This window comes from Hemitrygon akajei, chromosome 6, assembly GCF_048418815.1.
Source record: "Hemitrygon akajei chromosome 6, sHemAka1.3, whole genome shotgun sequence".
Lineage (NCBI taxonomy): Eukaryota > Metazoa > Chordata > Chondrichthyes > Myliobatiformes > Dasyatidae > Hemitrygon > Hemitrygon akajei.
Window position 1 is genome coordinate 171883354 of NC_133129.1, and position 26995 is coordinate 171910348.

Below are 26995 nucleotides of genomic sequence, written 5' to 3' on the forward strand. Positions count from 1 at the left end.
TAGTTGGGCTGAAGGACAGGCTGCTATTCTGTATGACTCTGTAACACTCACCCAACAGGCTGGTATATGTCTAGGGGAAAAGGAGATCCAGCCACACACCAACCCACCTCCTGTACACGCAGGTGCTGTGGGAATCAAGTTTATGCCTCGCGCACGCACACAGTATCAAATTCACACCAGATACCGTTATGAAATACACTTTAAAGAGTTTACTAAAACTAAAAGAGTACTAGGCAATACAATATATATGAAAGAAAAGAAAAAGCAAAAGGTGCCAACTTATCAAAGTTCAGTCAGTTTAGTGCACATCGTTGGAGCTCAACCATCGAACCATTCGACCCCTCGTCACTTTCCTCCGACCTCCACGTCCTCGCACCTGGGACCACCCGGGTGGTCGACCGAGCAGTGCAGCGCACGTCCACCTTCCTCGGCGTCTTCTTCCTGACTCCCTTGAAAACCCGCGAAAACCCCCCAAGCTCTCAGCCTCACAAGACAAAATAACATTCCCCATTGGTTAACAAATGAATACAATCCCCATATCAGCAAGTCTAAAGCTAAACAACTGTGAGAGAAACACTTATCAGACGAAGAAGCATTCTTACTCTGAACAAACCAAAGAAGCCATTTTGAGTAACATACACAGGACATTGTACAACTCTATGACAGATCTGTAGCTGGAATTAATAATGTGAGAATATTTTTGTTGATCCTTCTATTCAAGGTTCCACACGAGCCTGCTTAACAAGCTATGAACCCACAGTATTACAGGGAAGATTCTAGCTTGGTTAAAGCAGTGGCTAATCGGCAGGAGGCAAAGAGTGGGAATAAAGGGACCCTTTTCTGGTTGTCTGCCAGTGACTAATGGTGTTCCACAGGGGTCTGTGTTGGGACTCACTCTTTTTACATTACATGTCAAGAATTCAGAAGATGAAATTGATGGCTTTGCTGCAAAGTTTGCAGACAATATGAAGATAGGTTGAGGGGCAGGTAGTTTAGAGGAAGTAGCGAGGTTACAGAAGGGCTTAGATAAAGAGAATGGGCAAAAAATGGCAAATGAAAGTCAGTTACAGGAAGTGCATGGACTTGCACTTTGGTGGAAGAAATGGAAAGGTTGTCTATTTTCTAAATGGAGAGAAAGTACAAAAAAACGGAGGTGCAAATGGACTTGGGAGTCCCTGTACAGAATTCCTTAAAGGTTAATTTGCAGGTTGAGTCTGTGGTGAGGAAGGCAAATGCAATGGTAACATCCATTTCAAGAGGACTGGATTATAAAAGCGAGGATGTAATGTTGAGACTTTATAAAGCGCAGGTGAGGCCTCACTTGGAGTATTGTGAACGGTTTTGAGCCCCTTAGAAAGGATGTGCTGACACTGGAGAGGGTTCAAAGGAGGTTCATGAAAATGATTTCAGGATTAAATGGTTTGTCATATGAAGAGTGTTTGATGGCTCTGGGCCTGAATTCACTAGAATTCAGAAAAATGAGGGGTGACCTCATTGAAACCTATTGAATGGTGAAAGGCCTTGGTAGAGTGGATGTGCAGAGGATGTTTCCAGTGCTAGGAGAGTCTAAGACCAGAGGACACAGCCTCAGAATAGAGGAGTGTCCTGTTAGGACAGAGATCCAGGCCTTTGAGCAGTGCCCAGCAACACTCAATTTAACACAAGCCCAATCACAGGACAATTTACAATGACCAATTAACCTACCAACCACAGTCTTTGGACTGTAGGAGGAAACCAGCACACCCAAGAAAACCCATGAGGTCACGGCGAGAATATATAAACTCCTTACAAACAGTGGCGGGAATTGAACCCAGGTCGATGGCACTGTAAAACATGCTAACCACTAAACTAGTGTACCATCTCTGTCTGGGAGATTCTAACTGACTGAATAAGCAGCAGGATTTTGAGATGGTTCATTTTTTAAAAAGGTGTTCAAATTGCTATTATCTGGAACAATTTACTGTTAAACTTAGATGGTGAATACAAAAGGGCTTATTTTAAATTAGATCTGTAAGCTGTTTTTCACATTTCTGGAAAGATTCCCCTGATTGTACTTTAATGGAGAGAACTCTTGAGGCAGGTTATAAAATATTCATTGGTTTATTTCTGCGAGTCCTAACTAATCTTGTTCTCCTGAACAAGTTATCTCATTTGTCCTCCCCCATTAATAAAGATCACAGTTATGCTAAGCAATGGTGTGAATTCCAATGATGGATTCTAAAACGGAAAGCTATTGTGAGAATCAATCTGCTCTGACAAAGCATGGCAGCAAGCTGATAATGAAGTTTCGGATTGTATCTGTTTGACAGCCTGTCATTTTATGGCATTCAATGACCAGGAGATATAAAACAAACAAAAAAAAGAGGATGGAGGGAGAACGTTTTGGTAACATTGGCATTTTAAACTGTGGCAATAGGTAAAGTAGTTGTTGTGCGATGCCTCGAGTGGAGCATGAGGTTCACCCGTTCAGTTATTCCCTTTACAGCGACCTCCCACGAGGGGTGATTGATAAGTTCATGGCCTAAGGTAAAAGGAGTCAATTTTAGAAAACCTAGCATACTTATTTTTCAACTTAGTCCAGTGGTCGTGGAGCATACGGATCTTGGACCTCCAGAGAGTGTCCACTGCAGGAGTGATTGATAGGTTCGTGGCCTAAGGTAGAAGGAGTGAGTTCTACAGCTTTCGTTACATGCACATACAGTTCAACTTTTTGAGTGATTATGCAGAAAGTTTGAAGTTAATAACTCATCTCCTTCTACCTTAGGCCACGAACTTATCAATCACCCCTGCTGTGGACACTCTCTGGAGGTCCAAGATCCGTATGCTCCATGACCACTGGATTGTGTGTGTAAATGTAGGAGGGGACTATGTTGAAAAATAAATGTGCTAGGTTTTCGAAAATTAACTCTTTCTACCTGAGGCCACGGACGTATCAATCACCTCTCGTATGTGTGACTTTATTTAACGTGGGGAGGCTGAGTAAGAGGCAGCAACCCCACAGTCTTTAAAGACTGACGGAGTCTTTGACTGTGGCATGGAATGCAAGACAACTGGGGACCCCTCACTGCCATTGTGATACGTCATCGTCTTCTGCCAGCTCCACCATTGAGGCCTTGGTTGGAGCGCTCTTTGTCTGGAACCTCCCCCTTGACCTTAACTCCATGGATGACCCCACCGGTATCTAAGCTCAAGACGGCATCACAAAACTCTCCACCACGACAAGGTGATGATTCTCAGAAGATGTTAAATAACGTTGAAGGAATTGAACCATACAAGTAGTAGCCAGGGCAGGTTTTAGCCGAGATTCTGATGTTCCATTTTGCAGCATAATATGTTACAAGCTAATACAAATAAATTCTATTTGGATACAAAAATTATGAACACTCAACACAATAACTGTTACTGGATCCTAATCGCAAGAATAATTACATTATTATCTGTAAAATACAGCTTGTTGCAATCGGTGTATTACATCAAGTAGAATGCAATTTTTCTCTTTATGTGCAATTAGTGGATTTTAGTTCTCAAGGCAAGCTAGACAATACCGTGAAGAAACAGCAAATACACTGTAACCTGAGGTTAGAAAACAAACTACGGGAGGAACTTACTGGGCAGGTAGCATCAGTGGAGATAGAAGGATGGTCCACATTTGGGGTTGAGACCCCGCATCAGGACTGGACAATACTCTGATTTAAGGTTATGTTTCTGCTTGTATTATTTTTTTCAGCTAAACTGAAACTGTGTTTAACCTGCCCAGATCTTTGAATCTTTCAAGACTTGCTCATTCTAACCTTTGCAAACCTGTCCCTCTGTCTGCATTCACTGTCATACCCAATCCTGCTCAGCCATCAGCTTTGTGCTTGCATTAGCACCTGGTCCAGTTTAAAAACCACAGCTTTCACATTTTTAGCTTCATTTTTGAATTGTTTTATGGATTTTCCCCTTATTCTTCCTCTACACTTCTGGGTGAATTTTAGAAAAAAAACTCCAGCACCGGCATCAAGACCATTGAAGTTCAAAGTAAATTTATTATCAAAATGTCACCATTAACTACCCTGAGATTCACTTTCTTGCAGGCATTCACAGGAAAAATGAAGTACAATAGAATCAATAAAAAAACTACACACAAAGACTGACGAAACAACCAATATGGAAAGGACAAACTATGCAAGTACCAAAAAAAACTAACAATAGTAAATAGAAGATCGATTCACAGTTAAATAAATAATACTGAGAACGTGAGTTACAGAGGCCTTGAAAGTGAGTCCATCGGTTGTGGAATTAGTTCAGTGATGGATGAGTAAGGTTATTCCCTCTGGTTCAAGAGCCTGATGGTTGAGGGGTGATAACTTTTTCTGAACCTTAGGCTCCTGTACCTCCTTCTCAACGGCAGCAGCAAGAAGAGAGCTTGATGTGGATAGTGGATGCTTTCATTTGCCTGAGCCCAGAGCTCCGGGATTGACTCCGAAAACTCAGTCCACTCTTTTTTGGACACTTTCCAAATGTGTTTCTCTGAAATAGAACTTGTTCGAGCATAAAAACATAGAAAACCTACAGCACAATACAGGCCCTTAGGTCCACAAAGCTGTGCCGAACATGTCCTCACCTGAGAAATTACCTAGGGTTACCCATAGCCCTCTGTTTTTCTGAGCTCCATGTACCTATCCAGGAGTGTCCGCCTCCACCACCGTCACCGGCAGCCCATTCCATGCACTCATCACTCTCTGCGTAAAAAAAACTTACCCCGACATCTCCTCTGTACCTACTTCCAAGCACCTTAAAACTGTGCCCTCTCATGTTAGCCATTTCTGCCCTGGGAAAAAACCTCTGATTTTCCACACGATCAATGCCTCTCATCACCTTGTACACCTCTATCAGGTCACCTCTCATCCTCCATCGCTCCAAGGGCAAAAAGGCTGAGTTCACTCAACTTATTCTCATAAGGCATGCTCCCCAATCCAGGCAACATCCTTGTAAATCTCCTCTGCACCCTTTCTATGGTTTCCACATGCTTCCTGTAGTGAGGCGACCAGAACTGAGCACAGTACTCCAAGTGGGGTCTGACCAGGGTCCTATATAGCTGCAACATTACCTCTTGGCTCTTAAACTCAGTCCCACGGTTGATGAAGGCAATGGATCAGTACAGCACAGGAACATGCCCTACGGTTCACAACGTTAGGCCAAACCAAGTGAAGTAGTAATCAAATAGCCAACTAGACTAATCCCTTCTGCCTACATGTCCTGAAACATCGACTGTTCATTTCCATAGACGCTGCCTGACCTGCTGAGCTCCTCCAGTGTTCTGTGTGTGTTACTGTCCATATTCTTCCATTTCCCTCACATTCATGCGCCTGTCTAAACGTTTCTTAAAAATCCCTAATGGTTCTGCCTCTACCACCACTCCAGACACCCACCACTCTGTGTATAAAAAAGATGCCCCCCCACATGTCCTTTGAACTTACCCCCTCATCCAGTTCCTGGTATAACTAAGCATCAAATTTTAACTCTTCTATGAGTCATTAATTTAAATATTAATTCAAGTTGATGCAATTTGAAAGCAACTGTTGTCACTGGTAACTTCAAGTCAGCTCCTTACACTTGATTCTGTGCAGTGAAGCTACAGGTACAAACAACCGACGGTATTAAATTCTATTTACTTTTTATGACCACAGTAAAATTCCTTTCAGCCTTCAAGTTAAGTTCCATCAATTTCAACCACTCTTCATAAATCCCACAGAGATTCCATCCCAAATTTAGTTTTTGTTCTAATTTTTATACCTGTTTCCTCGCTGAAGATGGTGGATAGTGATTCAAAAGCATTTCCCTGCGCGGGTCAATAACACTGGGGTATAACTTGCATCAATCCTCCTGTGTCCAACATTTTAAGAACAATTTCTTCCTATCTGCCATCATACTTCTGAATGGACTATGAACCCATGAATCTTTTGAACTTTTTTTTCCAGAATCAGGTTTTATTATCACTGATGCAGGTCGTGAAATCTGCTGTTTTACAGCAGCGAGACATAAAATATGCTTTAAATTATAACAAGAAATAAATATAAATAATAAATAAGCTGCACAAATTGAGAGCAAAAATAAACAAGAAAATCTGCAGATGCTGGGAAACCGAAACAACACACAGAAAATGCTGGAGGAGCTCAGCAGGCCAGGCGGTGTCAAAGGAAATGAATAAATAGTCGAAGTTTCAGCCCAGGACCCTTCTTCAGGACTGGAAAGGGAGAGGGAAGAAGACGGAATGAAAAGGTGGGGAGGCGAAGGAGCAAAGCTAGAAGGTGATAGCTGAAGCCAGGTAGGTAGGAAAGGTAAAGGGCTGGAGCGGAAGGAATCTGATAGGAGAGGAGAATGGGCCATTGGAGAAAGGGAAGGAGGACGTGCACCGGGGGGAGGTGATAGGCATGTGAGGAGTTAAGTGGTCAGAGTGGATAATAGAAGAAGAGGAGAGGGCGAGGGAATTTTTTTTAAACCAGAAAGAGAGATCTATATTCATGCCATCCGATTGGAGGACAGTCAGACCCAGGTTGGGTTGTTTCTCCAACCCGAGGGTGGTCTCATCATGGCACAAGAGGAGGCCACGGACTGGCATGTCGGAACAGGAATGGCAACGGGAATTAAAATGCTTGGCTACTTTGAAGTTCCGCTTTTGGCAGATGGAGCGGAAGTGCTCGACAAAGCGGCCCTCCCAATTTACGATGGGTCTCAGCAACGTGGAGGAGTCCGCAATAGACACAATAGACGATCACAACAGATTCGCAGGTGAAGTGTTGCCTCACCTGGAAGGACTGTTTGGGGCCCTGATTGGAACTGGGAGGGAGGAGGTGAATGGGCAGGTAGTGTTCATGCGTCCATTGCCCGTTCAGAAACCTGATGGTGGAAGGGAAGAAGCTGTTCCTCAAACATTAAATGTGGCTTTTTAGGCACACTGTACCCCCTCCCCCGATGAGAAGGGGGAAAGTCCTGGATGGCGAGGGTCTTTAATGATGGATGCAGCCTGTTTAAGATGATGAGAGGCATTGATTGTGTGGATAGTCAGAGGCTTTTCCCCCAGGGCTGAAATGGTTGCCACAAGAGGACACAGGTTTAAGGTGCTGGGGAGTAGGATACAGAAGAGATGTCAGGGGTAAGTTTTTTACTCAGAGAGTGGTGAGAGCGTGGAATGGGTTGCCAGCAATGGTGGAGGAGGCGGATACGATAGGGTCTTTTAAGAGACTTTTGGATAGGTACATTGAGCTTAGAAAAATAGAGGGCTATAGGTAAGCCTAGTAATTTCTAAGGTAGGGACATGTTCGGCATAACTTTGTGGGCCAAAGGGCCTGTATTGTGCTGTAGGTTTTCTATGTCTCTAAGTTTGAGGCATCATCTTTTGAAGATGCCCTCAATGGTGGCAAACTAGTGCCCATGACGAAGCTGACCACGTTTACAATCCTCTGCAGCTTTTTCCAATTCTGTCAGTGGTCCCTCCGTACCATTTGGTGAGGCAGCCAGTTAGAGTGCTCTCAATGGTACAGTCACTTCCAACACTAACTTAACAGTAATTTTTAATGCATTGCACTCTATTGCTGCCTTAAAAGAACAGATTTCTTGATATATATCAGTAGTAATGAACTTCTGATTATGTTTGTGTTTTTTTCTCTCCTCTAGTTTCTTGCCTCCCTTATATTCTGGTGCAATGCCTCAGTGGGGTGGTGGAGCCAAGTGTGCTGCCTGTGACAAGACGGTCTACCATGCAGAGGAAATACAGTGCAACAACCGAAGCTTCCACAAAACCTGCTTCGTTTGCAGTAAGTACACGCTAGCAGTTCTCCCCCACCCCTCCCGAAACAAAGAACCCTGGAGCAAAAATTAAACAAACCCTGCAGCAGATGCCGACGTGTAACCAGCTTTCTGCTTTCCAAGGAATTGGGATCCGCCATTACTCTGGTTTCCTCCCAAGTACCAAAAGACACACGGGTCGGTAGATGAATTGGTCACACGAGTGTAAGTTACATGGGGGCCTGTTGGATCAGAAACCACACTGTACCTTGAAATAAATGAAATAAAATAATTCCTGAAACACCAGTACTAACTTAAAACATCTCACTGAAGGGGTGGCATAGTGGTTAGCACAATGGTTTATGGTACAGATGACCAGGGTTCAATTCCCGTCATTGCCTGCAAGGAGTTTGTATGTTCTCCCCGTTCCTCGTGGGTTTCCTTAGGATGCCTGGCTTCCTCCCACAGTCCAAAGATGTACCAGTTGATAGCTGAATTGGTCATTATAAACTTGTCCTGAGCTAAGCTAGTATTAAATTGGGGGGCAGGTGGGGAACAAAAAAAAACATTGCTGGACAGTGTGGCTCAGAGTGCCAGGAGGGTCTGTTTCATGCTGTATCTCTAAATAAAGAGAAATTAAAAATTAGAAATTCTTTATGACATGACTACATTTTCTTAATGTATCATCTTCATCAGCACAGTTGGACTATCAATTAAGACCATGCTGGTCAGATGTCATCTTGTTTAAAACTGAAAGTCAAATCATATTTTTCCACCAGCATATGCATTAAGTGATTTTTGTGTGCGAGCAGATTATGCATATACTTCAAGGCCTGTCTGATTTTTTTATTCCTATTTATGATTTCCAACAAGAAATTGCTCCAATATGCTCCCCCAATGCCTGGCAGATTAGTAAATTAGTAGATTTACTTAGATTTGAAGGGAGTGGAGTTTAAGCTAGGTAATTATTTACAAGTAAATGATGCTAGTGTGATCACTCAAATTGAGCATGATGTTCTCTCAAAGGATTATCCGCTTCATGTGGCTCAGCATCAAATTGAAGATCCCAAAAAATATCATTTCTGTTGGATAGGAATGAGTCATAGAGCATTACATCACAGAAATAGGCCGTTTGGCCAATCTAGTCCATACTGAACTACTGTTTTGCCTAAGCTTATCTACCTGCACCTGGATCATAGACCTCCACACCCCTCCCATCCACATACCTATCCAAACCTGTTAAATGTTGCACTAGAACCTGTGCCCACCACTTTTGCTGGCTGCTCAATCAACACTTTCATCACCCCCTGAGTGAAGAAGATGTCCCTGAGGATCACCTTAAATATTTCATCTTTCACTCTTAACCTATGGTCTCTAGTTCTAGTCTCATCTAACCTCAGTGGAAAAAGACTGTTGGCATTTACCCTATCAATACCCCTCATAATTTTGTATACCTCCATCAAATGTCCCCTCATTCTCCTGTGCTCCAGTAAATACACTTCTAATCTATTCAACCTTTCTCTATGACTCAGATCCTCCAGTCCCAGCTCCATCCTGTAATTTTTCTCTGTGCTCTTTCCATCTTATTGATACCTTTCCTGTATTGTAGGTGACCAGAACTGCACACAATACTCCAAACTGAGCCTCATCCATTTCTTACACACTTCAACATAATATTCTGACTCTTGTCAATACTCTGATTTATGAAAGCCAATGTGCCAAAAGCTTTATTTGCAACCTTGTTACCTCTGACACCTCTTTCAAGGAGTAAGGGATCTTCATTTCCAGATCCCTCTGCTCTACCACACTCCTCTGTACCACACCAGTTGTGCTTGATCTTTTGAGGGAAATGTGATTTGAAAGTACCATTGGTACCTAGCATTTCACATTAGGGTTTGCCAACCTCAGTGGAGCAACAGGTACAATCTTTCAACGCTCATAGTTCATAGTAAATTTATTATCTAAGTATGTAGACATCACCTTATACTACTCAGAGATTCATTTTCTTGCAGGCATTCACAGTAGAACAAAGAAATACAATCGAATCAATGAACAACTCCACACAAAGACCAATAAAGACCCACTTGTGCAAAAGAAAACAAACAGCAAATACAAAAATAAATAAAATATACAAACAGACATGGAAGCAATAAATAAGAGAAAAAACAGATAAATAGGAGGTCAATTAATTAAGCAAGTGAATAAATAAGTAGACAAATAATTAAGTAAGATAAATTGATAAACAAATAGATTTAATAAATGAAAAATAATAAAAATAGATGTAATAAATGGAATAAATAAATAGATTTAATAAATGGATAGACAGATAGATAAATAGCCAATAAATACATAAACAATGCTGAGAACATAAGGTGCATTGTCCTTGTAAACAACAACCAGTACTATATTTTACTCACTCACTCTGCCATAGAAGGAAAATACTCAGTCCTTTAGATCCAAGTCAGCTTCCCACAGACTAATCTCATCCTCCTTTTTCTCCCTTAGTTTACCCAAAGTCTAATTTATCAATAATTACCCAATTACCCAATTAACCAACTAGCACATCCTCCGAATGTTCAAGGAAATCAGAGCAACTGGCAGAAACTCTTTTGGTCTCTGATAAATGTGTGTTGAACTTCTGCGCACTTTGAGCACCGGCTACAAGAAACGAACTTCCCAGAGGCGTAGCGAGCCTAATAATAGTTCACAATAGTCACATAATTAATTCAAATCTTTCCCAAATGATTCTGATCTTGGAGCATGTACTAAAGTAACAAGAAAGGTCGCAAGCTGAGAAACTGCTCAGAGTACAAAATGAAAGGGCTTCAATGTCTCGGGAGCTGATAGCTATAATTTAACTTTGCTTCAAAAGGTGGTCACCTTATTGCAAAATTACCCACATGCTCTCTTGTATACAGTGCTAAGACCATCATTTCTGTCAGCTGTCAAAGGGTTGTCCATGAACCTGTGCCCTGGATAACACAAGAGATTCTGCAGAGGCCAGAAATCCAGATAAACACACAGAAAATGCTGCAGGAACTCAGCAAGTCAGGCAGCATCTACGGAGAGGAAAAAAAAAGTCAATGTTTCCAGCCGAGACCCTTCATCGGAACTGACTCCTCAGGGTTCTGAAAGGGGTGGCTGAAGAGATTGTGGAGACGTTAGTAATGATCCTTCAAAAATCAACAGATTCTGGCATGGTTCCAAAGGACTGGAATATTGAAAATGTAACTCCCCCTCCCACTTTCAAATCACTTACTATCTCTTCTTCCAGGTAGTCCTGACGAAGGGTCTTGGCCTGAAACATCGACTGTGCTTCTCCCTATAGATGCTTCCTGGCCTGCTGCGTTCCACCAGCATTTTGTGTGTGTTGCTTGAATTTCCAGCATCTGCAGATTTCCTCGTGTTTGTGAACTTATATACGTAGATTGATTGCATGTCCATTAGGCGACATGAGGTACAGTAATGTCTGTACAGAAGGTGACTGACAGGAAGTGATAAAGTACTGGTGGCTGGGGTGTGAAGGGTGTGTTCATGAGTGGTGGTGTTGATCATCCTTACCGCTTGAGGAAAGTAACTGCTTTTGTGTATACCTTTCTGTGTATATGCAAACTGGACTTCTCATTCTGGCCCTTTGCTAGTTATTAGCACACGAGATTCTGCGGATGCTGGAAATCAAGAGTAACACAGCAAAATGCTGGAGGAACTCATTCTGCAGTAGCTTTTGTTTCATTTCTCTCTCTTCCCTTTCTAGTGACCTGCAGAAAAGCCCTGGACAGCACCACCATGGCTGCCCATGAAGCGGAAATTTACTGTAAGTCCTGCTATGGCAAGAAGTATGGACCCAAGGGGTATGGCTATGGTCAAGGTGCGGGAACGCTCAGCTCCGAAGCTGGTGAGAGCCAACCCAGTCAACATGTGGAGTAAGTGTTAAAACTATTTGTGAATATTGGGTGAATGCACTGTTTCTTGTTCCCATCGCTGATCAAATTTGCAGGGATGCATTGCCACAAAGAACAGGGGATATTGAACAGTTCAACATAATTCAGTTGTGAAAATCCTTCAGCTGCAGGCTCAAACAATTGTACATATATACATTTATGTCACATTCATTGTGACCATTGAGTCGTAGCGTCCTATTGAGCAAAAGCCCTTCAGCCCATCCAGTCTATGCTGACCTATCTACACCTGTACATATCCCTCCAAACCCCTCTGATCCACCTACCTATCCAAACCTTTCTTGTACTGTATGATACAATTGAACCCGTATCTACCACTTCTGCAGGCAGCTTGTTCCACACTTGCAACAACCTCCAACTGAAGAAGATTCCCTCAAATTCATCTCGAATATTTCACCTTTCACCCTATGCCTACAATCTCTAGTTCTAGACTCACCTAACCTGAAGGAAAAAAGCCCTGTATGCATTCACCCTATCTAACTTTTTATAACTCATAACCCCTCATAACTCTTTATACCTTTAAAAAGATCTCCCCTCATTCTCTGGCACTCCACAGAATAAAGTCCTAACCTTTTTAATCTTTCCCTATAACTCAGAACTGTGGTCCCCTATAACTTAGAATTGTGCTTATCATGGAAATCTCAATTCATTATTCATCCAATTTAATTTATTGTAATTAAATATCTAAGCCTCAGACTGTGCTGGTATATTCCCTACAAGTCCTGAAGTCCCTGAAAAGGTGACCACAGAGGGAGAGGCTGGTGAAGAGGGCATTTGGGATGCTTGACTTCATCAGCTGTGGCATAAAATGTTCAGATTAATTTATTTATTATATTTACATCGAAACATGCAGTGAAATGCATCATTTGCATTAATACCAACAGAATTGAAGGATGATTTATGAGAAACATGATGGGGAACTTCTTCACTTTGAGGGTCGTGAGGATGTGGAATGAGCTACCAGTGCAAGGGGTGCATGCAAGCTCGGTTTCAACGTTTAAGAAAAGTTTGTTAGATACCTGGATGGGAGGGGTATGAAGGCTATGTTCCAGGTTCAGATCAATGGGACTAGGTAGTTTAAATGGTCTGGCATGGACTGGAATGGTGAAAGGGCTGTTTCTGTGCTGTACTTTTTTACGACCCTATGAGTCTATGAGCTAGGGACAGCCTGCCAGCAGTGTCGCATGGTCTGATTCCAACATAGCATGCCCACAATGTTTGCGGAACAACAGCAACAGAACAATACCAACGAAACAATCCCTTTTCCTATCTCCCATCTACCCAGACAAACTACACGAACCCTACTCCATAAAGCAGTAAACCTCCTTTTGGGGAGGGTGAGAGGAAGTTGGCCCGAAAAAAGTGAAGGAAGCAAGAAAGGAAATCACTCACCAGCCCCTGACCAATTAATTCCCTGTTTCATGGTCAGATGACACATATGAACTAAACAGCTCCACCTCTATGGTGTGTTACAGCCAAATCAAGTGTCTTCTGTTAGACAAGTGGTTTGCTATTGTCACACATACCACGGTACAGGAGAAAAACATTGTTTTGCATGCTATCCATACAGATAATTCCATCACATCAGTACATTGAGGTAGAACAACGGAAAACATAACAGAATGCCAAACAGTGTTAACAGTTATGGAGAGAGTGCATTGCAGGCAGAAAATAAGGTGCCATAAAGAGGTGGACTGTGAGGTCAAGAGTCTATTTTATTGAATAAAGATGAAGGATTAACTTTATTTTTCTCAGGTGTAGTGAAAAATCGAAACGTACAGTGAAGTGCATCATTTGCGTCAACAGCCAACACAGTCCGAGGATTGTGCTGGGGGAAGCCTGCAAGTGTCACCATGCTTCTGGCACCAATACAGCATAGCTTCAACTCAGTAACCCTAACTGGACATGTGGAAGGACACCAGAGCGCCTGGATGAAACCCATGTGGCCACGGGGAGAACTCCTTACAGACAGTGGTGGGAATTGAACACCAATTGGTAACTGCTGGTACTGAAGAGCGTTATGCTAATCGCTGCCTTACTGTGTTCAATAATCCCTTAATAGTTGCGTAGGAACCGTCCTTGAACCTGGTGGTATATGGCTTCAGGCTTTTTGTATCTTCTGCTCAATGCGCTAGGGGAGAAGAGGGAATGTCTGGAGTAGATAGGGTCTTTGATTATGCTGGCTACTTTACCAAGACAGTGAGAAATGTCGACAGAGTCCATGGAGAAGAAGCTGATTTCTGTGATGTGCTAAATTGTGTTTGGGCATTGCCACTGAACATGTTTAACCAGGGGTGAAGGTCACTGCCCAGTATTATATATATATAATACTTGTATGTCCATAAAGTGACGCTAGATACAGGAGTGTCTGTACGTAAGGTGACTGTGACAAGAGGTGATAAAATAGAGATGGTGGGTTAGTGGGGGGAGGTGCTGGTCAGCCTTGCTGCTTGGGAAAGAAACTGTTTTTAGAGTCTGGTGGTCCTGGTGTGGATGCTGTGTAGCCTTCGCCCTGAAAGAGGTGGGACAAAAAGTCCACGAGTAGGGTGGTTGGGTTCCTTCATGATATTGTTGGCCATTTTCTGGCATCTTTCTGTCTATATGTATTCTGAGTAGAGTTACTGATAAGTATGAGTGGTCAAACACATTGTGTTGGAATACTGTTAAAATTACATCAAAATGGCCAAGTTCTCAAAAGGTCGTTAACACAAATGATGCATTTCATTGTAAGTTCCGATGTCCACGTGATAAATACATGAATCCGAGTCTGGTTTGTGGGGTAACTTCGCAGGCTAGAGTGCCTTGACAGGCAAACTCAGCCAGAAGTCCATCTTGTGATCACTGTCCACAAAGCCTCCATCCCTTTTCTGAGCGTGGAAGTAAAGGTACCACGCCACTGACGGAAGCTTGTGTAGCAACCGCAATTCAAGCGATTGTGAGGTTTGCTCCGGTGACGGAGCCAATTCTGAAGAAATGTTTTCAAGATGTTTTGGAGTGAATTAAGCAAGCAGGCATTTGCCCTGAAATTGTTGGTGTGTTTAAAGGGACACTGTTTTCTCACCCCATCCATGCAATAGTTACACCTTACAGGTGAATACAGACTGCAGGACGGATGAGTTACTTACCCTTGTTGTTTAGATAAGGAAGTCAAATCCACAAAGTCACAGAGTCATAGAAACAGCCATCTAGTCCATTCCAAACTATTACTCTGCCTAGTCCTATTGACCTGCACCTGGCCCATAGCCCTCCATACCCCTCCCATTCACGTACTTATCCAAATTCCCCTTAAATGTTGAAATTAAATCCGTATCCATCACTTCTGCAAACTCCTGTAATAGATCTCTGCCTGTACATTTATGGAATCAGGATCTTTGCTCCCTAACCAAGGGAATTCTGAAGCTATCTCTATCACCACAAATATAAAAACACAGATAGACGAAGACGCTTTCTGCTTTCCAGCAGAGAGGGAAAGATTTTATTGATCTTAGCATTTCCAAGTTAAATTTATGGGAAATGAATTTATTTTGTAAAGAATATAGGACATTTTAAAAACACTTTATGGAAGATATTTATTCTATTCAAAATAATTTGTGTGCAACTATTGAGTTAGACATTGTAAAATATCTTGCATACACTCAAATTAAGGAAACTCTGTCCACTGCCTTCAGTTTAATAGCCCCTTTTTATTGTGCCTGTTGCATTTAAGATCAAGATTAGGTTTATATATCACATGTGCATCAAAACATCAGAATCAGAATTAGGCTCAATATCGGGGGCATATGTTGCAACATTTGTTGTTTTAAAAATCTATAAATTATAATAAGAAATATATTTTTAAAATTAAATCAAATAAACATTGCAAAAAGAGAACAAAAAATATTGAGGTAGTATGCATGGGTTCATTGTCCATTCAGAAATTTGACAGCAGAGGGGAAGAAGCTGTTTCTAAAATGTTGAATGTGTGTCTTCAGGCTCCTATGCCTCCTCTTTGATGGTAGCAATGAGAAGAGGGCACGTACTGGGTGATAGGAGTCCTTAATGATAGATGCTGCCTTCTTGAGGCATCACTGGAGAGGGTAGTGCCCATGATGGAGCTGCTTGAGTTTGCAGCTTTTCCCAATCCTGTGCAGTTACCGCTCCATTCCAGACAGTTAGAATGCTCACCATGGTGCATCTCCAGAAATTTGCAAGAGTCCTTGGTGTCAGACCATGTCTCCTCAAACTCTGAATGAAATATAGCCATTGTCGTGCATTCTTTGTAATTGGATCAATATGTTGGGCCCCGGAAAGACCTTCAGAGATTTTGACACCCAGGAACTTGAAACTGCTCACCCTTTCCACTGCAGATCCCTCGATAAGCCTGGTGTATGTTCCCTCGACATCCCCTTCCTGAAGTCCACAATCAATTCCTTAGTGATACAGCTGTTGAGTGCAAGGTTGTTCTTGTGACACCACTCAACCAGCTGATTTATCTCTCTCCTTGTCACCATCTGAAACTCTGCCAACAAAAGGCTGTCAATGGCAAATTTATAGACGGTGTTTGAGTTATGCAGTCATGGGGATAGAGAGAATAGAGCAGTGGGCTAAGCAGTAATATATTCCAGTGTTGATTGTCAGTGAGGAGGAGATGTTATTTCTGATCTGCACTGACTGTGGTCTCCAATGAGGAAGTCAAGGATTCAGCTGCAGAGGGAGGTACAGAGGCCCAGGTTTTGGACCTTGTTGATTAGAATTGAGGAAATGATGATGTTGAAAGCTGAGCTCAATAACTCAATAAGCAGCAGACTGACGTAGGTATTGCGGTTGTCCAGGTGATCGAAGGCCAAGTGGAGAGCCGGTGAGATTGCGTCTGCTGTAGATCTGTTTTGGCAATAGGTAAATTTCAGTGGGTCCAGGACATTGCTTAGGCAGGAGTTAATTCTGGCCATGACTAAACTCACAAAGCACTTCATCATCATAGACGTGAGTGCAACTGGGCAATAGTTGAGACAATTCACCTGCTTTTCTTAGCCACTGGCATGATTGACACCTTTTTGAAGCTGGTGGGAACCTCTGACTCCAGCAGTCAGAGATTGAAGATGTCCTTGAACATTTCCACCAGCTGGCTGGCACAGGTTTCCAGTGCTCTACCAAGTACACCATCAGGGCCTGACATCTTGCGAGGTTCACCCTCCTGAGAGATATTCTGATGTCGGGCTCCGAGACAGAGATCATAGGGTCATCAGATGCTGTGGAGATTCGCACAGGGGTAGTTTTATTCTCCTTTCAATGCATGCATAAAAGGTGTTGAGCTCACCTGGGAGCACCACAGTCATTCATGATGTTAGTTTCGGCCTTGTAGGAGGTAATGGCCTGCAAACCCTGCCAGAGCTGACATGACATCCAACTTCAATCCAAATTGTTTTTTCACTCTTAAAGTAGCCTTACATAGCTGGACTTCTTGTATAGTTTTGGATCACTGGTCTTGAATGACACAGATCTAGCCCTCAGATCACCTGGTTCATCCATGGATTTTGGTTTAGGTATGTCTGGAATATTCTTGAAGACACACACTCAGTCTCAGAAAGCACATGGAGTGAAATGTCTCATTTGCATGAAATCAAATCAGCTTGGATTGTGCTGGGCAGACCACAGGAGTCACCACACTTCCAACTTCAAAATAGCTTGCCCGCATCTCACTAATCCTTACCTGTATGTCTTTGGGATACACTGTTTGACAAACTTTTACCCCATGTGTTCAACACATACAAACTTCTGGAGGAACTCAGCAGGTCAGGCAGCATCTATGGGGAGATATAAAGTGTCAACATTTTGGATTGACACCCTTCAGCCCAATGAGTTTAACCTCTCTTTATTTCCCCTTCCAAGGGTCAAACCTCATCAGTCTCCAAATCCCAGCTCCTCTAAGTTTGCCCACAAGTTTGGTGGTGCCGACAAGTGTCCAAGATGTAATCAGTCGGTGTACGCTGCTGAGAAGGTGATTGGAGGAGGGAAGGTATGAAAAAAGTTATTATTTTGTATTTTGTATGTTATTATTATTGTGATCTTTATCTTATTGTGTTTTTTGTGTTCTGCATCAGATCCAAAATAACAAAAGTTTTGTTCTCCTTTACCCTTGTGTGCTAGAGAATACATTAAACAATTTTGAATCTTCAATCTTTATGCTTAAGCAAAAGAAAACCAGAAACAGATTAGCTGATATGTTTAAATATTAAAAGAATTATCTGATTATCATCGCACAAGAAGTCATTCTGCCCACTGTAGCCATTCTGGCTCTTTATCCCAATTAGTCCTTTTGCCTCTTTCCCTATAGCCTACAAATTGTTTAAGACCGTAAGGTATAGGAGCAGAATTAAGCCATTTGGCCCACTGATCGTGCTCCGATTCCCTTTTGAAATGTGTGATTGACAGACAGTCAGAGATTTTAAAAGGGAATTGGATAATGGATACTGCATGTAGTCCTTGTGCTGCCTCAGTGTGTGTACACAGCATTCCAGAGCTTATTGATCTGCTTATGGCAGCCTCAACATCTTAAACACAAGAGATTCTACAGATGTCGGAGACCTTGAGCAGCGCACACAAAGTGCTGGAGCTACACAGCAAATCAGGCAGGTCAGCAACGTTAAATTATTATTTCAGAGGACCTGGCCTGGGCCCAGCATGTAAAGTGCAATTATGAAGAAAGTGCAGCAGTGCCCCTCCTTACTTATGAGTTTGCAAAAATTCTGTATTGCATCTAAAACTTCAGAATCAGAATCAGAATCAGGTTTATTATCACCGGCATGTGACGTGAATTTTTTTAATTTAGCAACAGCAGTTCAATGCAATATATAATCTAGCAGAGAAAAAAACAATAATAAATAAAATAAAAACTAATAATAAAGTAAATCAATTACGTATATTGAATAGATTTTTTTTTTAAATGTGCAAAAACAGAAATGCTGTATATTTTTAAAAAGTTAGGTAGTGTCCAAAGCTTTGATGTCCATTTAGGAATCAGATGGCAGAGGGGAAGAAGCTGTTCCTGAATCGCTGAGTGTGTGCCTTCAGGCTTCTGTATCTCCTACCTGATGGTAACAGTGAGGAAAGGGCATCTCACTGGGTGCTGGAGGTCCTTAATAATGGACATTGGCTTTCTGAGACACCACTCCCTAAAGATGTTCTAGGTACTTTGTAGGCTAGTGCCCAAGATGGAGCTGACTAGATTTACAACCTTCTGCAGCTTCTTTCAGTCCTGTGCAGTAGCCCCTCTGCAGCCTGTCAGAATGCTCTCCATGATACAACTATAGAAGTTTTTGAGTGTATTTGTTGACATGCCGAATCTCTTCAAACTCCTAATAAAGTATAGCCATTGTCTTGCCTTCTTCATGACTACATCAATATTTTGGGATCAGGTTAGATCATCAGAGATCTTGACACCCAGGAACTTGAAGCTGCTCACTCTCTCCACTTCTGATCCCTCTATAAGGATTGGTATATGTTCCTTCGTCTTACCCTTACCCTTTTTGGCAAACTTGTATAGATGCGTAGTGCAGAGTATATTGACTGGTTGCATCACAGCTTGGTATGAAAAATACCAATACCCTTGAGTGGAAAATTCTATAAAAAGTAGTGGATAGGTCCCAGTCCATTATGGCTAAAGCCCTCCCCACCATTAAGTACATTTACACGAAATGCTGTCATAGAAAAGCAGCATCTATCATTAGAGACCCCCACCGCGCAAGATATGCTCTCTTCTCACTGCTGCCATCAGGAAGAAGGTACAAGAGCCTCAGAACTCACACCTCCAGGTTCAGAAACAGTTACTACCCCTCAACCATCAGACTTTTAAACCAAAGGATGATAACTTCTCTCAACTTCACTTGCCCCATCATTGAAATGTTCCCACAATCTATGGACTCACTTTCAAGGACTCTTCATCATGTATGCTTGATCTCTATTGCTTATTTATTTATTATTCTTATTTCTTTCCTTTTTGTATTTGCACAGTTTGTTGTCTTTTGCACACTGGTTGTTTATCTGCCCTGTTGGGTGTGGTCTGAGTATCACTGAATGAATCTCAGGGTTGTATAATCAATGGTTCAATTTAATATAAGAGAAGGTGTACACTACATGGTGACATGTATGTACTCTGATAATAGATTTACTTTGCACTTTGGATTTACTTTACACTTGATATTTTGGGCTGAGTCCCTTCCTTGGGACTGAGAAGGAAGTGGGAAGAAGCTAGAATAAGAAGGTGTGTGTGGGGGTGGGGGGAGCAGAAGCTGGCAGATGATAAATGAAACCAGATGAGGGGCAAGGTAGGTGGGAGGGTGGGAGATGGAGAAAAAAGCTGGGAAGTGATCAGTGGAAGAGGAAGGAATCTGATAGGAAAGGATAGTGTACCTTTCTGTTTTGCTCCGATGAGATTAGACCAGGAGTTCCCAACCTCTTTTTACGCCATTAACCAAGGGGTCCGTGGAGATGAGGTTGGGAACCCCTGGGTTAGACTTTAGATTTATACATCAAATTCAGCGTCGGTAAGCAATGAAGCAGATCTTGATTCATTCAGGATTGACTGCAGCCATGTGACTGTGCCAAGATATTTTATATACCAGCACGCCAATGGGAAACTAATGTTGTGGCCTCTATCGTGGTCATGGGGAGAACGTATAAACCTCTTACAGACAGAGGTGGGAAGTGAACCCCAATCTCTGATTGCTGGCACAGTAAACCAGTTACACTAACCACTACCACAGGAAATAGAAAAGGCATGTCAAATGGGCAATGTTATGATAGTCATGGGAGATTTTAATATGCAGGTAGATGAGGAGAATCAGGTTGGTAATGGATCGCAAGAGAGTGAGGTTGTTGAATGCCTACAAGGAGGCTTTTTAGAACAGTTTGTCATTGAGCCTACTAGGGGATCAGCTATCCTGGATTGGGTGTTATGTAATAAACCAGAGCTGATTAGGGAGCTTAAGGTAAAGGAATCCTTCGGAGACAGTGATCACAATATGATCGAGTTCAACTTGAAATTTGATAGGGAGAAAGGAAAGTCTGCTGTAGCAGTATTTCAGTGCAGTAAAGGAAATTACAGTGGTATGAGAGAGGAGTTGGCCAAAGTAAACTGGAAGGAGATACTGGTAGAGATGACAGCAGAGTTTCTGGGAAAAATGAGGAAGGTGCAGGACAGATGTATTCCAAAGACAAAAGAAATACTCAAATGGCAGAAAGAGTACAACAGTAGCTAACAAGGGAAGTCAAAGCTATTGTAAAAGGAAAAGAAGGGCATATAACAAAGCAAAAATTAGTGGGAAGGTGGAGGATTGGGAAACTTTTAAAAACCTACAGAAATCAACTAAAAGAATCATTAGGAGAGAAAAAATGAAATATGAAAGCAAGCTAGCAAACAATATAAAGGTGGATAGAAGAATCTTTTTCAAGTATATAAAAAATAAGGGAGATGAGAGTGAATATAGGACCACTAGAAAATGAGGCCGGAGAAATAATAATGGGGGGGGGGGGGGTGCGAGGTGGTGGCAGAGGAATTAAATGAGTATTTTGCATCAGTCTTCATTGTGGAAAACACTAGCAGTGTGCCAGGTATTGAAGAGTTGGAGGGAAGAGAAGTGAGTACAGTTACTATTACAAAGGAGAAAATGTTCAAAAAGCTGAAAGACCAGATGAACTGCCCCCTAGGGTTCTGAAAGAGGTAGCAGTAGAGATTGTGGAAGCTTTAGTAATAATCTTTCAAGAATCATTGGACTCTGGCATGGTTCTGGAGGACTGGAAAATGGCAAATGTCTCTCCAGTCTTTTAGGAAGGAGAGTGGCAGCAGAAAGGAAATGGCAATTCCGGACTAAACTTGAATCAATGAAGGATGCTCTACAGTTGTGGCAGGGCTTAAATACTATCACCTCTTATAGAGTTAAGTCGAGCGACATAGGTGACAACAGCGCTTCGCTTCCAGATGAATTTACTGACTTCTATGCTCACTTTGACTGTCAAAACATGGAGGAACTATCATATACTCCCACAGCTCCCAATGATCCTGGGATTTCAGTCTCTGAGGCTGATGTGCAAGCAGCCTTCATGAGCATGAAGCCATGAAAAGCATCTGGTCCAGACAGGGTGCTTGTCCACGTACTAAAGTACTGAAGACCTGTTCTTATCAACTGGCTGGAGACATTGAGATCTTTAACATTGTGCTTCGGTAATCTGAGGTACCCACCTACTTCAAGCAGGTTTCAATTACACTGGTGCCTAAGAAGAGCGTGGTGTCCTGTCTCAATGACTATTGTCCAGTTGCACTTACATCCACAGTGAAGAAGAGTTTTGAGAGGTTGGTGATGAAACACATCAACTTCTGCCTGAGAAGCGACACACATCTGCTCTAATTTGCCTAGCGGAACAGAAGATCCACAGTAGATGCAATTTCATTGGTTTTTCACTCAACTCTGGATCATCTGGACAGCAAAGGTACATACATCAGGACGCTTTTTATTGATTACAGCTCGGTATTCAATACTATCATCCCTCAAAACAAACCAGTAATTTGTAAGACCTCGGCCTCAATACCTTCTTGTACAATTGGTTCCTCGATTTCCTTACTTGCAGACCCCAGTCAGTTCAGATTGGGCAATAACAGCTCTTCCACGATCTCCACCAGCACAGGTGCATCCACAAGGCTGTGTGCTAAGCCCCTGCTTAATGCTTACGACTGTGCGGCTAAGCCCAGCTCCAATGCCATATTCGAATTTGCTGATGGCACCACTGTTGTCGGCTGAATCAAAAGTGGTGATGAATCAGCATATAGGAGAAGATTGAAAATCTGGTGTCATAACAACAATCTCTTACCAAATGTCGGCAGGACCAAGGAGCTGATTAGTGACTCCAGGAGGAGGAAACCAAAAGTCCATGAGCCAATCCTCATCAGATGATCTGAGGCAGAGAGGGTCAGCAACTTTAAATTCCTTTGTGCTATTATTTCCGAGGACCTGTACTGGGCTGAGCAGGGTTGTATATGGTGACATATATGTACTAATATAATAAATTCATTTTAAACTTTGAAGTAAGATTGTACATGGCTTGGAAGAAAACACAGGTGGTTCCATTACCACATATGGGATTGCTTGTAAACAGATTGAATAATGATGGGCAATAGCACTTATGTTTTGTTTGAAAGTTTGAAATATATACCCAAGATATTAGAGTGTATGATAAAGGTGTGTTTTATTTGACATCAGAATCATGTTTATTATCACTGATACATGTCACTTTGCAGCAGCAGTACAGTGTAATACATTAAAAAAGTACTAAATTACAATAAGAAATATAAAAAATAAATAATGCAGGAAGAGAGCATGATAGCAAGGTACTGTACATGGATTCATGGACCATCTGGAAACCTGCTGATAGAGAGGAAGAAATTGTTCCTAAAACATTGAGCATGGGTCTTCAGTCTTCTATATCCCTCCCTGATGGTAGTGATAAGAGGGCATGTCCTGGATGGTGAGGGTATTTAATGAGGGATGCCCCCTTCTTGAGGCATCGTCCTTTGAAGGTGTCCTTGATGGTGAGCAGGCTAGTGCCCGTGATGGATTTGGCCTTTTCTCAGCCTGTGTATTGGAGGCTCCAAACTAGGTGGCAATGCAACTGGTAAGGAGATTCTCTGTGGCATATCTGTAGAAACATGCAAGTCTTTAGTGAGATAGATTCTGGCAAATTTCTACAGATATACTTTTATGAGCTAAATTAACTTCATTTCATTCCTCATAAAATGAGAAGTCAGTTGTCCTGAGAGAGATCATAAATGAATCACGTACCACTGTAATTTTTCATTCAAAAGTCGATATAATCAGCATTATTACTGAGTGTAATAAGAAAGGTAAATTCTGCTTTTTCACTGGAACCTTGCACTTTAATTAAGTTTTATTCACTGTGAATTTCACTTAGTCTGTAAATTAAATTGCTATGCAACTCCAGCAAGATAAACTGTAAATTGAATTCCCAGTTGCCGTGGAGATAGTATTGTTCTGGTGTGCCTGCCAGTGACAAGGCCAACAGGACACATCACTTCAGTTAGACTTTGTCTTCGTATCTACAATAGCAGGAGCTGATATGTCTGGTTGATCAAGAGATTCTGTGGATGCTCAAAATCCAGAGCAACTCCCACAAAATGCTGGAAAAACTCAGCAGGTCAGGCAGCGCCTATGGAGAGGAGTAAACAGTCAACGTTTCCAGCTGAAACCCTTCATCGGGACAGGAAAGGCAGAGGGCAGAATCCAGAATAGGAAGGTGGGGGGGGGAGGGAATGAATATGAGTTGGCAGATGATAGATGAGACCAGGTGAGGGGGAAGGTGGGGAAAGGGAGTTGAGTCAGAAGCTGGGAGGTGATAGGTGGAAGAGGTAAAGGGCTGAAGAAGAAGGAATCTGATAGGAGAGGGCAGTGGACTATGGAAGAAAGAGGAGGAAGAGGGTCACCTGAGGGAGATGATGGGTAGGTGAGGAGAAGAGAAGGGGTGGCAGAGGAACCAGAATGGGGAATGGAAGAAAGAGAGAAGGAGGAAGGGGCAGAAATTACTGGAAGTAAGAGAAATCAATGTCCATGCTGCCTACTCTCTAACCTGGACCATATTGCATTCAATCATTGGCTCTGTGCTTGTTTCGCTACCCTGACCAATGTTGCTTTTAAAATTCTCAACCTTCTTTTCACATTCTTCAAAGCTTCATCGATCCCTGCCTCTAAGCCCGTACTGCATAATTTGCCATCCTTGTAGCCCTGTTCCTGTCCCTTCTGTCCGCTCCCCACAAGGTACTGGTCCTTGCTGCAGAGTTGCCTACAGTCCCAGGAGATCCCCAGCCCAGTTCCTTGAAAGGAGTGGCCGCTGACATCATTAAGGATCTCCATCACTCAGGAGCTGCCCTCTTCTCATTGCTACCATCAGGGAGGAGGCAGAGGAGCCTCAGGACACACACTCAATGATTCAGGATCAGCTTCTTTCCCTCTGCCATCCGATTTCTGAAAGGATATTGAACCCATGAACACTACCTCACTACTTTTTCAATTTTTATTTTTGCACTACTGACTTAATTTAACTGAGACAACAAAGTTCACAAGGTGGCCGATGATATTAAGTCTGAGTGGGGGCTGCATGCGGAGACCAGGAGGATGGATGAAGAGGCTGCAGCTGAGGACTCAAGATAGGACAATTTGGTGCTGTCACCCGGTCGTGGGACTGTACAGAACCTGACTGGATCTTCGGGGTCCAGTTTCATGTCATATCAATCAGTGATAATAAACATGATGCTGATTGAAGCGCAGATCCAGATCACATCCAGCTTTTGACTAGATGTAGTGCATTGATTTGGATGGGTCTGTCACCATAAGACAGGCACTATACTCGTGGGTACAGCTCACTTCCTGTAGAGCACTGAGGTGCTATACTGAAGGGTACATGCCAGTCATTGTGGCGTACAGCACAGGTGGGCACAGGTCTATTACTATTACACCGGGCTGCAGTACTGAACGGTGTACGTCCATTACTATCGCCGGAGTGAGTGAAGGACCTGGGAGTAGGCAGGAGCTTTTAACTGTATGTTCCAATGAAGCAAACAAGAAACATGACTAATTTTGACGATCTGAAAGTATAACAGAAATCAGTAACTTTAAGTATATTTGCAGCAATTACTTGGGGACCTTCTAGTTACTTTGAAAGATTTGCACCATAAGTTTATATCAGAATCAGGTTTAATATCACCAGCATACGTCATGAAATTTGTTGTTATGCCGATTTAATTTAACTATTTTATATATATTCAGAATGGACATTGGACTCATGATGTCATGGCTTCTTTTTACTGCTTATTTAAGTTAACTACAGTTAAATGAAATAAGTAGTGCAAAAAAGGTAGTGAGGTAGTGTTCATGGGTTCATGAACCGTTCAGAAATCGGATGTCAGAGGGGAAGAAGCTGTTCCTGAATCACTGAGTGTGTGCCTTCAGGCTCCTGTACCTCCTCCCTGATGGTAGCAATGAAATGAGGGCATGTCCTGGGTGCCAGGGGTCCTTAATGGCGTCTGCCGCGTTTCTGAGGCGCCGCTCCCTGGCGATGGATTGGACACTGCGGGAGCTCGTGCCCAGAATGGGGCTGACTGAGTTCACAACTTTCTGCAGCTTCTTTCGATCTTGTGCAGTGCCCCCTACCCCATAGGTGAAACACTTACTACTGTTTACTCAATCCATGATCCATCATTTTGGTTAAATTTTGGAACCTTCAATCCACCACAGGCCTGGCATAAGACTTGCTTCCGCTGTGCGCTCTGCGGCAAAAGCCTGGAATCCACCAATGTCACAGACAAAGATGGAGAAATCTATTGTAAAGGTAAGGCCAAGCAAGTATCGGTTGCTGCTTGTAATGGAGGGGAACCGTTGTGTTGGGACTGCTGTACATGGCAGTGTCAATTGTATACAGAGCCGCTCGTTGCACGTTCACTTTCCTGAGCACTGCATGGCTGAGCTGGTAATCAAAATTCAAGATGGTTTAATGTCATTTCTAATACACAAATGTAAAGGAGAACAAAATAATTGTTACTCAATCTGATGCAGCACCAAAAAAAACCACAAAATGTAAAGAACACGATAATAATTTTAAAAAATGCAATAAATAAATAAATACATAAGATAGTTTATACACATTGATTGTACATGTGTGATGCTAGCTACAGGAGTGTCTGTACATAAGATGACTCTGAAGGGAAGTGATCAGGTAGTGGTGGTTGGGGGCTGCAGTGAGGTGAGTTACTAGTTGGAGGTGTTGATCAGCCTTGCTGTTTGGGAAAGTAACTGTTTTTGAATCTGGGGGTTCTGGTGTGGATGCTACGTAGCCTCCTCCCTGATGGGGGTAAGACCACAGTCCATAAGTTGGGTGGACGGGATCCTTCATGATGTTACTGGCCCTTATCTGGCACATTTCTGTATATATGTCCTTGACGGTGGGTAGGTTGGTGGCAGTGATGGATTGGGCAGCTTGGACTACCAGCTGTAGAGCTCTACTGTCCTGATAGTCAAGGTGGCAGTCAGTAGAAGTCAGATAATCTACTGTCCGACCATTGTATAATATACTGCCCCAATGGTTCAGTATTCGGTTCACCAGGCAATGTTTGGAGTTCCTCTTGTCCACATACAGTGGACTTGGCACTTGTATGCTCTGTCCACTTACCACTCCCCATCTCCTCTTTACACTGGCCGTCTCCCCCACTCTACCTTCAGTCCTGATGC

General features: G+C 42.6%; 1 protein-coding gene across 2 annotated transcripts in view; it reads left to right on the top strand.

Annotated features, from left to right (window-relative positions):
• Positions 1 to 26995, top strand: part of csrp3 (cysteine and glycine-rich protein 3 (cardiac LIM protein)) — a 44596-nt gene that overhangs the window by 13886 nt on the left and 3715 nt on the right. Inside the window, exons 2-6 of one of the 2 annotated variants that reach the window (XM_073049767.1) lie at positions 4077 to 4167; positions 7660 to 7799; positions 11525 to 11693; positions 17598 to 17724; positions 26006 to 26099. In XM_073049767.1, the coding sequence (XP_072905868.1) occupies positions 7688 to 7799; positions 11525 to 11693; positions 17598 to 17724; positions 26006 to 26099 (502 nt within the window). In that variant the 5' untranslated portion in view covers positions 4077 to 4167; positions 7660 to 7687. The remainder of the gene's footprint in view (positions 1 to 4076; positions 4168 to 7659; positions 7800 to 11524; positions 11694 to 17597; positions 17725 to 26005; positions 26100 to 26995) is intronic. The other variant, XM_073049766.1, reaches the window with a different exon arrangement.